Here is a 15,062-nt window from a genome sequence, read left to right on the forward strand (position 1 = left end):
TGATATGTTTCTATATTAGATCCTTAAATTTGTAGTTTCATAGGGTGAGAATGAAGGTAGCTCTTCAGGTGTGTACAGATAGGAAGACCAACAGTAGTTAACTGTAATGACAATTCTCCTAAAAGTGCCATGATGTTCTTGTACTGTTGAACCTGCCAACACAAAGATTTCAGTGTTACAGTGTTGGTATGGCTAGATATTTCTTGTGACATGTTCTTGATGGGTGTTAAACTGTTATTTATATACTGGGTTTTATTTGCAGTGTTCTTTAATACCTCAGTAGTTTTGTCATTATGGTAGTGGGTTGTTTTTTCTGGTGAGTACTTGTAGGCTGTGCCAAGTTCACTCTTTGTTTTCTCAATTTTCAAAGCAAGTCTATGAGGGTAACTGAAGCTCGCTCAATTATGATCATCACTTTTGATCATGTTGGATGCATTTTCTTAGACTAGTATAAATGACTTTTGCTAAATATTGTCAGCTGTACCATTCTATCAGACTAGTTCTGGCAGAATTCCAAGTGCAAACTTCAGATACTAGGGTTGTGTGTGTTTTGATGCTTATCATGATGCTTATATTAGAAGCTCAGATTTCATGTTGGAAAAAGTGTGTACCCAGTTCCAGTAGCAGCAGAAAAAAAATATCTTGAGAATTTGGTTGCATTGTATCCTAAAAATGTAAGTAAATCTAAAATACTATTTTGGAAAATTATTTCCAAGGAATAGTAATCTTTGTGTTATAATCATGCAATGATGTGTTACTCTGTAGGTATGTGGGACCAGATTATTTTAAATAAAGACTTTGCAACAGCCTTCTCTCCTTTTGAGAGGAAGAAAATAAACCCTGCAGAAACTTTGTACGTGCATCAATGCCATTGGTCTCAATATTGAAGTATCTTAAGTATATGCAGCAGTAATCTGTACTGTTGATATGATAATATATGTGTTATCTTTGATCTTTTGAGATAAATATGGCTTGGGAGCTCTGATTCCGAAGTTAACAGTGCACTGTTAAGGAAAAATGGCACCAGTATGGTGATGTGTACATGGAAGCTCATAGCTGTCACTCGCAAATGGAACCGTAACATGTTCAATATATAGTATGTTTGTCAGGATTGGGCAGCTAAAATACATCCTTAGTTTGCTGTGTGGCTGCAGAATGTAAAGCAGAGGTGGAACATGGAATTAAGTTTTAAGTAGATTTTTTTTTTTCTGTTGCCTTGCAACAACTTTAAGGTCTTTAAGAAAATAAAGTTGTGTAGCAGTCCTAAAACTACGTTGATGATTTATCCAAGGCCGAGAAAAGACCATGTGTTGTCACAGAAATGTCCCTCTGTATCCTTGACTTGTAGACAGCAAAAATGTACCTGCTGTTTGGGCTGCTGGTGACATGACACATCTAGGGGGAGGAGTGTGGGACAAGAACCAAAAATGGAGTCAAGTTCTACTTTTGAAAGAAATTAAATTTAGCCATGAAATGAAATCCATTTCTTCAAATGAATAAAAGCCTTCTAAAGTCAAGGGGCTGGCTTAAGTAGGGCAAGAGTATGGAAGCACTTGTGCTGTTCATCACATTTTTGTTTCTGTGGAACATACTGGAGCTAATATGCAGTAACATGAACACATAGATGAGCAGGGAAAAATACAGCATAGTAGGACTTCTGTTATCCTTCTTCCTTGCTTTTTCAACTTAGTTATTGAAGTGAATTTGTTCTCTTCTCAGTTAAAGCCTTAGCTCATTATGCAATGTGAAGCTCAAGGAGATAGGTAACAGATGGGGAAAAACTTCAGCTTCTACAGTAGTTATTTCCCCTGTCTGTAACCTTTTGTTATTTTCTTAGAATGTGAAGTTCAATAGAGCTACTTTATGTACCACAAGGAGCAAATAGTGCTGGAGTAATAAAGGAGTGATGTAAAGGTTGTGTAAACTTGCAAAACTCGTGTTTGCAAACTGGAGTGTCAGGTTAGAGTTTTGAGTCTTGCAGTTTTTAAGTTAAAATATATTCATCACAACTTTCAGAAAGGAAGAAGTTTGCCCTTGTTTAAGGGCTTTGGATTTATAACATCTCTGTTTTTAAACAGAGGTTCCAGGTAGTTAGAAGGTGCAGGTTTGGTGGACACACAATGCATATTTTGAAACAGCCTTGATCACTTCTACCCACATAGTTTTCTCACCTATTTGGGAATGAGCATTCCAGAGTGGTGATAAATGGATGTGATGCAGTTTTGGTCAAGAATGTAATGCTGTGTTCTAGGTATACTTCACACTAACTTGTCTTCCCACAGTTTCATGTGGTTAAAGCTGCTGGTGAAGCAGTTTGTTCTACTTAAATGAGTTTAATGGCTAGTGTAAATACAAAACCAGTTTCATGAACCTTTTTAAGGTTAGTCTTTGGCTTTCTGGGTGTGGTGCTTTTTTCACTTCAGAGCTGTGCTTCTGTTTATACTTTAGCTTTTTTTATCATGTTAAATACTCAATTGGGGAAGTAGAATGTGAAGTTTAAACTGTGGAAGACAGGCCTTGAAGCTATTTGATCTGAAAGATTGGCACTTTTGGTAATTTCTTATTTAAAACTTACTACATTTCCTGCTATGTTTTATGTAAAATTCAGTGTTAGTTCACCTGCAATGGTCAGAATAATTGAAAGTTTACCAAATGGCCCTTCCTGAAAAGAGATCATTTTATTGTTTTTTAGGAGTCTTTTGCTTTGTATTTGTAAAGGCAACATGCTGCTAGGAAGTTCTGATATGGTCAACAATTAAGCCTCCTGAGCATGTTAGTTAATTCCCTTGTCCCTTCTGCTTTGATGTGCAAACAGGAAACGGGATGGGGGGGTGGGGGGAATCCTAACTGTATGTCTGTAGGGTGGGATGGGAAAAGGCATGGTGATTATGTAAATACAGATACCTGCAGAGTTTAATTTGAAGCCTATGTAAAGTCTCTTGTCCAGTAATTACTCTGTCATTTTGTTCTAGTAACTGTAGCAATGTCTTTTCTGACTTGAGAAGGAAAGGGAAGGAGTCTGGGCATTGTGTCCTGATGCAGCAAGTGAGAAGTGGCAAAGGTAACACTACAGCCTGGGATTCATAAAAATTAAGAATTCTTTAGAGTGTGGGTAGGGATGCAGTCTACAAAAGACAAAATCCAGAAGCCTGGAACACTTTAAATGGCTTGTTTTCTTAGCTTAAGTTTAATAATGGTGTTAAGAGGTCTGCAAATTGGAAAAGGTTGTGAACCATTGGTATAGTGGAAGGCAATGGTGAGATTGCTGCCAGTAGGAAGTCAAAGAGGAGGATGGTCATGAGGGCAGCTGTTAGTGCTGGATGGCGTCTCAGGCTTACTTTTGTTGCATCTTGTCCAGTGTTGGCTCCACAATGGAACTTATTTCATTGCTGGTTTTTAAGAAGATGGGGAGCTATGATGGGAGTATAAAGACATTTCTGGTTTGTTTTGGGTGACAGACATCCCCGTTGCTGCTGTGTATTCTTTTGAGGAAGGGGAGAGAAAAGTATGGAAACGTCTTCGTGGTTCTTCCTTACTTGCTGATTCTTCTGGAGCTGCTGTTTTCTCTTGTGCTTGTTATTGGTCATAGCTCCTGAAGAGGAAAAAGCAGATCTCTTACGAAAAGGGAAAGGATAATAAGTTAGGAAGTAGGACAATATACCAGTGTCTTCCATAAAATGTGTTTTAAGTCTTTGGTAGCAAAGACTTTGGTGCCTTCTGAAAAGGAACACCCCTGTGTTTCAAATACTTAATAATATAGCCAGGATTAAGCTCAAAAAAAACCAACCTCACATCAACCTCACTCAAATAATTGCTTACTCATGATTGTAGTTACCCCTGAAAGCAGCTAAGGTTATGAAAGTGGTTGCATCTGTATTATATGGATGATGTCTACATTCATAGTCATTGAGTAACCCTCCAGAAAAGGCTTATTGCTTTTTGCTTATTGCTTTTGTTAGCTTCTCATCTTACCTGCTCCTTTCCCACCTCAACAAAGCCATCACCAGTGCCAGACTGTTTCCTTGATTCAGTTCAAGTAGCTCTTCAAATGAAGGAGAGTCTACTCAGAAGATGAGAGTAGCCTTAAGCTTGGGCTTTTGCTGCTCCTTAACCCTTTGTATTGTAAAGCATCAGCTTAAAGATGCTGTTTTAACTGTTATGTCCCATCGTATTCCTTAGACCCCATTCAACTCTTTCCACCAGACTTTTGAAACTGAACTTTCACAATCATTTCAATTTTTCGTAGTAATAATGGATAACTTCAATATTTTTTTTTTACATAGACACTAAACAAATGGTTGCAAAGAACTGATGAAAATTAATCAGTTAAATGGGATGTAGAAATATGCTCCTTGGGATGTGGGAGTTCATCTGTAGCTCTTTGGGCTACTGAATACTGTGTTAATGGCTTGGTACTAAAAAGGAAAGGATTTTTGTCTCCTGTACCATATGGTTCAGAATTTAAATACCTTTAGTATCAAATAGTATTTATTTTTGTTCATTCTATATCTTCAACTTACATTAGCTGGCTTTGAGTTCTGTCAGTGCTATACTGTTAACTTTTTTAATTGGATGTAAGGACAATTGTTGTATGTTAACTTATTTTCTTAATCCCTTAGTTAACATTTTTAGCTTTGAAAAGGAAGTTTATCAGGAAGAAAATCCTAGACCTAGAGCAGGCTCATGTTGTGTCCATAAATAGGGAAACTGGGAAACAATTGTTGTGAAGTGTCTAAGCATACTGGATTCTGCCTGCTGAAACAGATGCCTCTTCCCCTTCTTCAGGATAGGTGTTTTGGAAAACTAGGTAAATGAATACTCCATTTCATGAAGTAATGCACAACTAGTCTTTGTTAATAAGATGACGATAATCACAGAATCTCAAGGGCTGGAAGGGACCTCAAAAGATCATCTAGTCCAACCCCCCTGCCAGAGCAGGACCACCTAGAATAGGTCACACAGGAACTTGTCCAGGAGGATTTTGAATGTCCCTGGAGAAGGAGACTCAAAAACCTATCTGGGCAGCCTGTTCCAGTGCTCTGTCACCCTCACAGTGAAGAAGTTTTATCTTGTGTTTCTTTGGAAAATCTTCTAGTCCTTTTTGCTGGGGAAAAATTACGTGTTTTCCACTTCCTGTACTTGCATGATAAGGAAGTTCAGGAATGTTTTCCTTGCTGATAGCTGAATAAGACCTTTGGATACATTAGCATTAGGACTCTAGTGTTTGTTACCTTATCCTCCCATGCAAGTCTTGGTCCACCTCTGACCAGTCGAGTATTGCAGTGCTACTGTAATTGTAATTCCTTCTCTCATCGATGACTTTTAGGGTTTTTATTTTCTTCCTTTCTCAGCTTTAAAGCATTGTGCTTAAACAACAGAAAACCCCCTAACAACAAGGAAAAACCCCAAAGCAACCAGAAGCCAAACCTGATTTGTTCCCTGTTACTCACTGTATTTGTTGACTTCCTACTGGAAAGTTGCTAACAACTTTCTATACCTTTGAAAAAGAGCTATACTATTTAATGTTAAACTACCACCTTTCTATATCCTTGGCTTGTAACTTCCTTTGAATATGTAAGGTTAGCATGAGATTAGAGTTGTAATGTGTTCTTCAGATGCTCTAGCAGCCTTGTGACTGCTAAAATTGAATCTTAACTGACAGTTAACCAAATTAGAGGTTGGGAGAAATGCCATCTGGGTGTGTATTGTTCAGGGTAAAGAAGGACATCTAATCCCAGATTTTCTACCAAGTGTGGTTGATTGAGATTCAGAGGAAGAAATTTTTTGTTAAAAAATCTTGTTACGCAAGGTGACGTAGTTCTTCATATTGAGATTCAAGGGTGAAAGTAATCAGGTTGGGGGGAAACCCACAGAATTCTGCACCTGCTTCTACCAGACAAAAGGCAATTTTTGTTCAGAGTAACTGCATTTCAAGTCCTAATTTCAGAAAATTTTTGTTCATGAACCATAAAAGGTATTGTTTTGTTGTGACTGTATTGGCTTTAACCTAACCAAACAAATCGCTCAAATTTTTTAAGGAAGAATTAACCTATGTGTGCAGTTGTTCTATTGGCAAGCTGGAAGTTGACAAGACAATCTGTAACTTGAACTGTCATGCAAGGCTCTTCTGTGTGTTTGGTCTGATTGATATTTGAAAGCTTTGAGTGTATTATCTTGGGAAAAACAACCCTGCCCTGTCTTAGTGGGATATTGTTACCTCTCCTGAGGCTCTTGTTTGACAGATCTGCAGAGTATAATCATCTCAAACTGACACGGTACAGTGCTTGGTTATGATTTTCTGGATTAGGAACAAGGTAAGAGGCATTCTGGCTTGAAGTGGGGTGCCTGAATACTTTGATTGCTGCTTTGATGTCTGACTTATGGTCACCAAAAAATTGCCAATATGTCTTACACTTGTGTGAGTTCTGACTTTGTTTCTTTTAATTAAAAAGCAATAGTCAGGAACATAAGCCTGATTTGAGTTTCTTGTATAAAATCCATACAGTATGATTTTATTTTCTGTGGTACTGATACTTTGCTCCTCTCCTCCCTCTAGGGGGAAAAAAAAAAACAAACTGGAAGTACTCCAGTTAATGTTCTTAACTGATTGATAGAACAGTAACACTGAACTGCATGTAAGAGCAGGGATGGAGACTGTGTGTGCAGTTGGATGATTGGATTTGGTTGCAGGAACGTGCTGGAAATGTGACTTACAATCACAGAGAAGTTAAACTTAGAAGGGAGCTCGAAGCAGTTCTCATTAAATCTAGTTTGTAGAATAACTGCAGAACATTGAGGCCAGAAGGGAGTTTGGAGATGAACTAGTCCAGACCCATGCTCAAAGCAACATCAACTACAGCAGGTTGCCTGGGATCTTGTCTGGTTGAGTCTTGAACACTTCCAAGGATGGAAGTTACACAGCATCCCTGGTCAAATGATGATGCAGGCTGCCCATTCTTGTGGTTTTAAAACAAACCAGCTAAGCAGGTAATAACTGTTTGGAATTTGCTATTTGGAGTTGTCAGTTGCTCTGGAACTGCAGTCCCAGCTGAATAAACTTAATGGGCTTCACTCCTATGCTTCAATATAGCTTATTTTACTTTGATGTGAGGCTATAATTTGAGCTTTTATGTCAACAGGATATGCTTACAAACTGTGCAACTAGCAGCTGGTTTCAGTAGAGTTGAGATGAGCTGATGGGGACCTGATACAGGTAGAAACAACTACATACATAACCATGACACTTGCATAAGTGTAACATGAGAGGGATGGTATTTTTAAGGATGGAAACTAATAGGAGGGCAATGTACTGCCTAAGTAGTTACTTGTGCTAAAAGAAGTGTTTTTTCAAACTGCATCCTGAGGTGTAAAGAATTCGAATACCACATTGAATTTCTTGAGGGTCTTGGTTTTGGAAATATTTTTGAGGGAAAAAAAATCTGAGCTAAAGTTTTTCTTCAAAGAGCAGTTAAATGCATAGTATGCTTTCAAATGCATACTAAAAATGGTACCCTAAGTTTGGAATTGTTACATCTTGATAGTACCAATCTAGGGTAGTATGGTAGATAAGTGACTTTGAGACAAAATAAAACCAAAATCCAAGTGCAAGCCATCTCTGCTTCCCTTTGCCTCATTGCTTGTTGAGGGAGAAATACAGCTTACACTCGGATTTTTAAGCTTTCTCTTCTCTTGTGATTTTGGTTCTGTTTTGTTAGCATACTGGCCTGGAGTAGTGATCTGTGAAATGCTGCTTGCCAGCACCTTGAAGTTTGTGATCCTACATGATTTCACTGCCAGCTGGGAAGCAAAACGGAAAGAAGCAAAACAGACAAGGATCCTAAATTCTAAAGCACATTTTTCCCACGCCTTCGAGACCACAAAGCTAGTATGCTTTGCTCAGCTGCTGGCCAATACTGTTACCAGGGTGTCTGAGTGGTACTCTCCATTTGAAGTAACTTGACCTAGAATCGTTTCAGATTTATGTGCATTTGGGTCTTACATCTTGATTTGTTTTGCCTCTTGCTCCTGAGTGTCAGTCTTCTGCCATTCAGGGATAATGATATTCACTAAATCTATGTCATAAACATTTACATAAATACTCAGATTTAACTAGATATATAATCTAACATTATTTCACTAAAATGTAGTATCCCTCCACAATTTTGCATATTGTTCTTACTTAGGGCTTTTGGGGAGAGGGGTCTGATGTCTTTACTGGGCAGCAGGAACAACAACAAAATGGTTTTATGACCCTGGGAGATCAGAGAGCTGTCTGTATGTGAGGCCTGGATATGAGAAGCCATTCTGGACAAGTGAGTCATGTTAAAAAAAGTTGAGTATTACGTGGAATTAGTTAAATACTGAGCTGTGGTAGTTGTGTTTTGTTTGAGGGTTTTTTTTTTTCCCTTTAGTTTGGATAAAATAATGCCCAAAATTCAGAGCAAAAATATGTGGGTGAGAGTGTCTTGTTCAAAAATTCATCAGGAAAAATCACAGAAAGCATGTTTTTAGGTATGTGCAATATCGATGTGTTCAAAATACAGCAAAATCATCCTAGGAATTTTAGAGGAGGAGGTGGCAGGGAAATCATAATTAGTGAAGTAGTATTTCATGGAGTGCAATGTGATTGTGGAAACATAAGGAGAATTGAGCATGATGGTGAAACAGCTTAGCTATTAAAATAAACCAAACCCTAAACTTAAATTTAGTCCTAGTTTTTCTTCTCAAGGTTTCTCTTCATGGTGTAAAGATGACTTCTGTTGTCCAGGCAGTAAGTGTGAGCTATTGTAGTAAAGACTTTATACTTATAGATTTGTCTAAGGAAATTTAAGATCATTTTATTAACATGCAATGTTAAGAATTCTGTATGTATGTCTTAAACTTGGATTCCTTGTTGTCATCTGTAGACTAGCTTTTATGATGACTTTATAGTTTTGTATGAGTTGAATTATAGATGTTTGGAAGGAGTGGAAGTCTTGACTAGTTTGCAACTCGTGCAATGTATGTGTTGAAGGTGTGGGGGTGAAATTGCAATGCATGCTGCTTGTGTAGTACATCTGCTTGAGAGAATAAGGTTACTATTTCTGTTTCCAAAATAGATGGTTGATGTAGCTTCCATGGATGTACATTGATACAGAAGGTGAAACTAAGAACTGGCTTCTCAGCTTCAGTGATAAATAAGAAAGAAGTTACTTTTTATATGACTCTCACCAGAAAATGCTTTAGTGGTTGTTTTCTCCTCCACTTAGCATTGGTATATAAAAGAGAGAATGAAATAGCATCAGATGCATGTTGTCACTTGCAGCAGTCCCAGAACTGTTTTGTCTGATCCCTTTGAGTATTTTTTCAAAAATACATTCAGAGAAATGGTCTTTCCTTCTTGCAAAGAGCAATGATCCAGTTAAAATAAAGATAGATTGCTTGCAAGATCTAGCACAGAGGTGCTACCACGTGCAGTGTCCTGCATTTGTCCTGCTTCAGAGTAGTCTCCTCTTCAGCTGGCTACACTTGCTCTAGTAGCTAGCTTCCAGTATTTGAAATAGCTCAAGTATCACTATGGTATTCTGTGCGTTGCCTATGTTGTATAAAGACTATGTTAGAAAAAGTTCAAGTTCCAATTGATAAAATCAATCTTATAATAGGATTCTGTCCTCATTACACTAATTGCAGAGGAACTGATAAAAAAAAATCCCCCCCCCCCCCCCCCCCCCCCCCCCCCGCTCAGCTGAAGGTTTCTGTGATAGGATAATTGAAGGGAAACTGTTGGATTTTAAGGTGGCTGTAGTTTAACTAGGGAAGGACAAAGGTGAGTGTTTGCTGGATGTCTTCCTGTTCAGTATTGGAAACAACGTACTTCAAATGCTGAAAGATACTGTGTGTAGGAAAGTGACCTTGTTCATTCCTTGCACTGGGCTGGCTGAGGAAGATTCAAGTTTCTTTTTTGAACTTCCTTAGGAAGCTGTTTTGTTTTTAAGTCAATATCCAAAACAAAGGTAGTTATAAATATCGCCTTCTAGATACCTAACAAACCTCCAGAAAATCTTGTAACAGTTGCAAATGCTAATTGTTACAATAAGCCCTGCTAATTCATGTTCTCACAAGTGTAATCAAAATATATTGTTTCTGCATTGAAACTTTACAACTTTGAAGTTCAACAGGATCCTACTGCTGAAATGGCCTTCCTCAAGAAAAAAAAAATAATTCATTTTCAAAGCCAAAAAGAAATACAGCAAGATCAATAAGGCAAATGAATGATGTATCCTTCTGAACAGACTGACTAACTATAAACCGAATTCTTACTTTTGATACAGCCTCTTACTATTGTCTCCATGTCTTGCATGAAAACTGTTTCTTAAGGCTGTTAAGATCTTACTGGGACAACAGGGAATCTTTTCTGGACATTGGCATTTTATTAGAAGTTGTACACAAGCTACAATATGAAGCTGCAAGCTTGGAGCAAAGATAGTGTGCTTTGTATGGTTGAGTTTGGAATCTGACAATTGGAATTTCTTGTAGCTTGCTAGCTGTCGTTGAAAGGGTTAGAGCAGGGTCTTAGATCTGTCACAGATAGCTTTCCTCTCAATTGTGTTCTGCAAAGAATGGAAACAAAATGCCTCTGAAAGGCAGTAGAAGTAGTTGCTTCACTTTATTGTCTTCAGGGCAGCTGTCAATGCTGATCTGCAAAACCAGAGCTGTAAAGATACTAGAAGTATTTTATTGCTTCCCATGGTAGGTTACTCTTGTGTTGACCAGAGGAAAATCTGAAAATCTGCCTGTCCCTAAGGTATATATCTAAATATTATTTTCTCTGAAAATGTAATAAACTCATTATCCTTATTGGAGAAATGTATAGCAGGAATCTTCAGCACTTTATAGAAAATTAGTGTTGAATTTTACTAAGAAATAAAGTGATTGAAAACACCTTTGATCTCGCATGTCAAAACTTCATTATAATTGAGCAAACAGTTGTTTAAACTCTTAGCTTGTCATTCTCAATAGACTTTGTACAAAAAGCAGTTCACATAAAAGAAGAGAGGTAATTCCTGTTGTAAGTACCCGTAGACTTTCAAAGAAACATTGGGAAACTGTTCTTTCACTTCAAGAATAGAGAGGAGCTTTGGCCTTAGTGTGAGCTCTTTAAGACTTCTACACCTAGAAGAAGTGTTATCCTGCAAGAAACTACCTCAACAATCTTGCATTACTTCAGGTGTAAAATAATAATTTCAGTGGCTGTTGGTGGAATCTTTCCAAATGTGTGCAAACTGTCTTCTTAAGCCAGTGGGTGGCTCCTGTGCTGCTGCTGCTAACAGCTTTTCCAATTGAAGTAAACTAAGGAATGCTGTTTACAAACATGACAGTGCTGCTCAAACTGGTAGGCAGCAAGGCTTTTTTGTTTAACCTTCACAGTGGTTGAAGGAAAAATCTTGATACGTAAGGTCAGAATTAATCTTTTGGGAAATTTCAATGTTATATGTTAAAGTAAGAGTTGTATGACAGAAGGCATATTTTTTAAAAAGGTAAATGAAAACCTTAGTCTTAGAGAAGCAGGAAAGAAATATGTTGAGAAGGGGAAAAAAACAATGTTTGCTTAAAGGACCCTTGTAGCCCACAAAGAGAGCTTTCTGGAAAGATGTTTACTTTTAAATGTCTGTATCTCTGGGCAATTTCAAGGAAAAAAAGTGGAACAAGATTTAATACTTGCACGATTCTGAGCAAATAGGTTGTGAACTTCCATACTGATGAATTGCAACTTCATATATCACTTCACCCTTATAGTTAAATGCCCAACACCAGACACATCCACTTGTCATATACAGAGTATAGGGGTGTTTAAGGTGAGCTTCAGGAAATTCTTCATTTCAGTAAAGCCTAAGCATATCCATCATTCTCTTGTTGGTTTTTTTTTTTTTGTTCATAATACATGTAGAAAACATGTAACACAGTATCTGGAGTTTGCCAAGGTCCAATGCTCTCAGTTGTCCACTTGGGTTTCATAGATACTTACTGATCTCTAAAATTACTCCAACCCTAGGCTTGTAGTAGCATCTCAACATCCTCTTGGTGTTGAACTGTAGGTGTCTTTCTGTTCCTGCTGGTTCACCTTGATTTCCCCTAAATAAGTGATGCATAACTTTATTTGGGGGTTACCAAGCTTGACACTAGCAGTCAGCAAGGCTGGCACTATCGCACATCCTTTAATTAAAAGCAGTGTTTGCCACTTACAGAGACTTGGGAATTTAGTCCTGAAAAAAAAATTGCTGAAATTCAAATTTTGCATGAGAAATAAAGCACTTTGGGTATGGTCTAAGAACAGCATCACAACAGGCATCTCAGCTGTTGGTAGCACAAGCCGGTTCTACTTCAGCTGCGAGTGCTAGGTAGAGTCAGTATCTTCACAGGTCTTCATCAAACTTCTCAATCTTTTGTGAGTAAATGCAATTCTTTACAGATGAGAAGCTAACTCATGTAAGTAGTTTGTGTCAAAGCCAGCATCTCACCTCAGGCTGCCTTTGAACTGTTTTTGCTGTTCTTGATTGGACTGTTTGGGCATGCAGAAAGAATAAAAATAACTTACTACTTGGTTTGCTCTCTAACTAATGGATATTTGATGTTTCCAAGTTTTGTGCATTTTAAATGAATGTATTAGTAAAATCTAGGAGAGGTGATAGCAATAGATGAGTAGAGGGGGAGATAGTGTGAGCAAGAAAATGGAGAACAAGCAGCTAAGAAAACAGAAAGACTGAGCTTCTGCAGAAAGGAAAAAGGCGTTAAAAATGGCAGCCCCAGTCAGACTGAGTAGTGAGCACTCTGTCTAGTTTTAGCTGTTTTCTTTGTGACTTGTCTTGAGGGATTTTTGTGAATAAATCTTCTGGCAGTTCTCAGAAGCATATTTCATAGGTAATTTCCATTTTACTTAGTCATTGCTTAGCTATTTTATTTAGCTTACCCCACTTCATCTCTGGGATTGATGATTCTCCCAGATCGAGTGGGAGCAGTGCTTAGCTGGTCAAACTAGGTTTTATCAATCTTTGCCATACCCAGAACCAGTTGATATGTTTGCACTGCACTCTGTGTACTGAGCTCCAGGTACCTTGTGAGCCAAGTAGCTCAAACTGCTTTGTGGAAGTGCCTCTGACTGCTGATGGACTGTTTTACCTCCATCATGTTGCCAGGACAAATGCAGAACATGAGTCAGGTTAACTTCCATGTTGATAAATGCAGATAGAAGTGAAGAAATCTATTTCAATTAAAATGTGAAATTTTACTTTTGCAGCCCTTTATTGGGTTCCTGTTGCACCGTTTTCAGAAGAGAAGCTTCTTGGAGTTTTTCTTTTAGAAGCTCACTTGCAGAGATAATTCTTCACTTGTTGACGAGATATTTAGCCTGAGAGGCTCTTGCCAAAACTAAGACAGAATGAGAACATCAGAAATAGGGAAGAAAATCAGTATTCATTAACCGTTTAGCAAGTGAAACATTCAATTTTGTTTTTAAGATGGCTTTGTGTGTGTAAATCATTACTATTTTCATATATATTTGCTATACTCTTAAAATGCTGGAGAGAAATAATCTAATCCTGGGATATAATTGAATAAATTTGTAATGCTTAGGAGTAACATTTGGTACTGAATAGAGGGGGGGAAAGAGCTGTTTGAAATATATCCTAATTAACTTGCACCAATGTTTTCAGGAGAAGTGAACCCTGAAAGAGAAAAGAGCAGTAATGTAGCATATCCAGACTGTTGAAATTAGCACAAAATGTGGAGGGGAAAAAATCCACAGCTTTTTGGGGTTATAAGAAGAACTCGCTTCCGAAATTAAGTTGCACATTCTGATGTTATGAAGTCTGGTAAAAGTTTTCAGAGGTATTGATTATGAGAGTAAACACTCCTGCTGCTTTCTCTGCTATAATGCATGACTGGATTAAAAGTTATGAGTACTTTCTTGTAGTGGCTGAGTTACTTTAACTGAAACAAATTAAGAGTAAAGTAGATTTTCAAAAATGTAGCACTCCCATATGGCAGAGACATTCATCTTCTGATTCTATTATTTGTGTAGTGGATTGTTTGCTTATGAGAGGGGAGGATATGGAGCAAAACGCTGGGTACTCTCTGGAAAGACATAAGATGTAGCAGCCAGATATTACTGACTATGTATTCCTGCTGCTTTTCTGCATCTTTTCAAGCCTTTGGGTCTGCTGGTTTTTATTCCATCATGCCCTTCTTCCCTTTCCAAATGTTTGCTTGTCGTGGCATATTAAGTAGTGCAAGTGTCCACTCTTTTAGGCAGAAATGTGGGTATGTAAATATTGTCATAGTGTTACTGTTTAATCTAGTTCCCTTAGAGGACCTTGTTTGTATCTGCAGTGCTCACCAAAGAAATTAGCTTTCACTAAACTGTGGAGTATGTTAAATGTAAACTGTATGCATACAGTGGCACAGGTACTGTAGTCTATAGCTGGACATTCATGAAGTAGTGGTAATCTGCATACAGTTAGAACAAGAAGGGAATGTTCACAAAACTATGAAGTATGTAAGTTAGAACGTAAATAGAGCTGATCACAGTGGAAAATTGAAAGTGGGCCTTGGGCCAGCTTTGTTTACTGTACACTTAATGAGAAACCAAGAGAGCCTACATCACAAATGTTTCTTGTCATCTTTTATAACTTCAAGTTCTGAAATTTATATAATGATTAGAAATGTATTTTGGGTATTCTTTCTGCTGCTCCCCTTCCATAGGAACACAGGAAGTTCAGATGCGACAAAGACAGGAAATGTGTAACAGATGAGCCAGCCCTGCTTCTCTGTAGCTATTAAATACAAATATTAAAGTTACTTTTGAGTGTAAATTTCTGTTTGTGGTATTACACAGTCATTTAGATATTGACAGTGAAGTCTAATCTTTGGGTTTTTTTCTCCTTAGAGTACAACAATGGAAGAAACAGCTATATGGGAACAACACACAGTGACTCTTCACAGGGTAAGTTTATACAATCGGTGGTGTGTTCTTAGCCCAGGATACTGGTAGCTTTTGAAAACAATAGGAAAAAGCCAGATGTCAGGAA

General features: G+C 37.8%; 1 protein-coding gene across 5 annotated transcripts in view; it reads left to right on the plus strand.

Moving 5' to 3' along the window:
• The window catches only part of TJP1 (tight junction protein 1), a 74,560-nt gene that overhangs the window by 14,930 nt on the left and 44,568 nt on the right, over nt 1–15,062 (plus strand). For all 5 annotated transcript variants that reach the window (XM_061998984.1, XM_061998985.1, XM_061998983.1 and 2 more), the window contains exon 2: nt 14,921–14,977. In XM_061998984.1, coding sequence (XP_061854968.1) covers nt 14,921–14,977 — 57 coding nt within the window. The remainder of the gene's footprint in view (nt 1–14,920; nt 14,978–15,062) is intronic.

Source organism: Colius striatus, chromosome 7 (genome assembly GCF_028858725.1).
Source record: "Colius striatus isolate bColStr4 chromosome 7, bColStr4.1.hap1, whole genome shotgun sequence".
NCBI classification, from domain to species: Eukaryota; Metazoa; Chordata; class Aves; order Coliiformes; family Coliidae; genus Colius; species Colius striatus.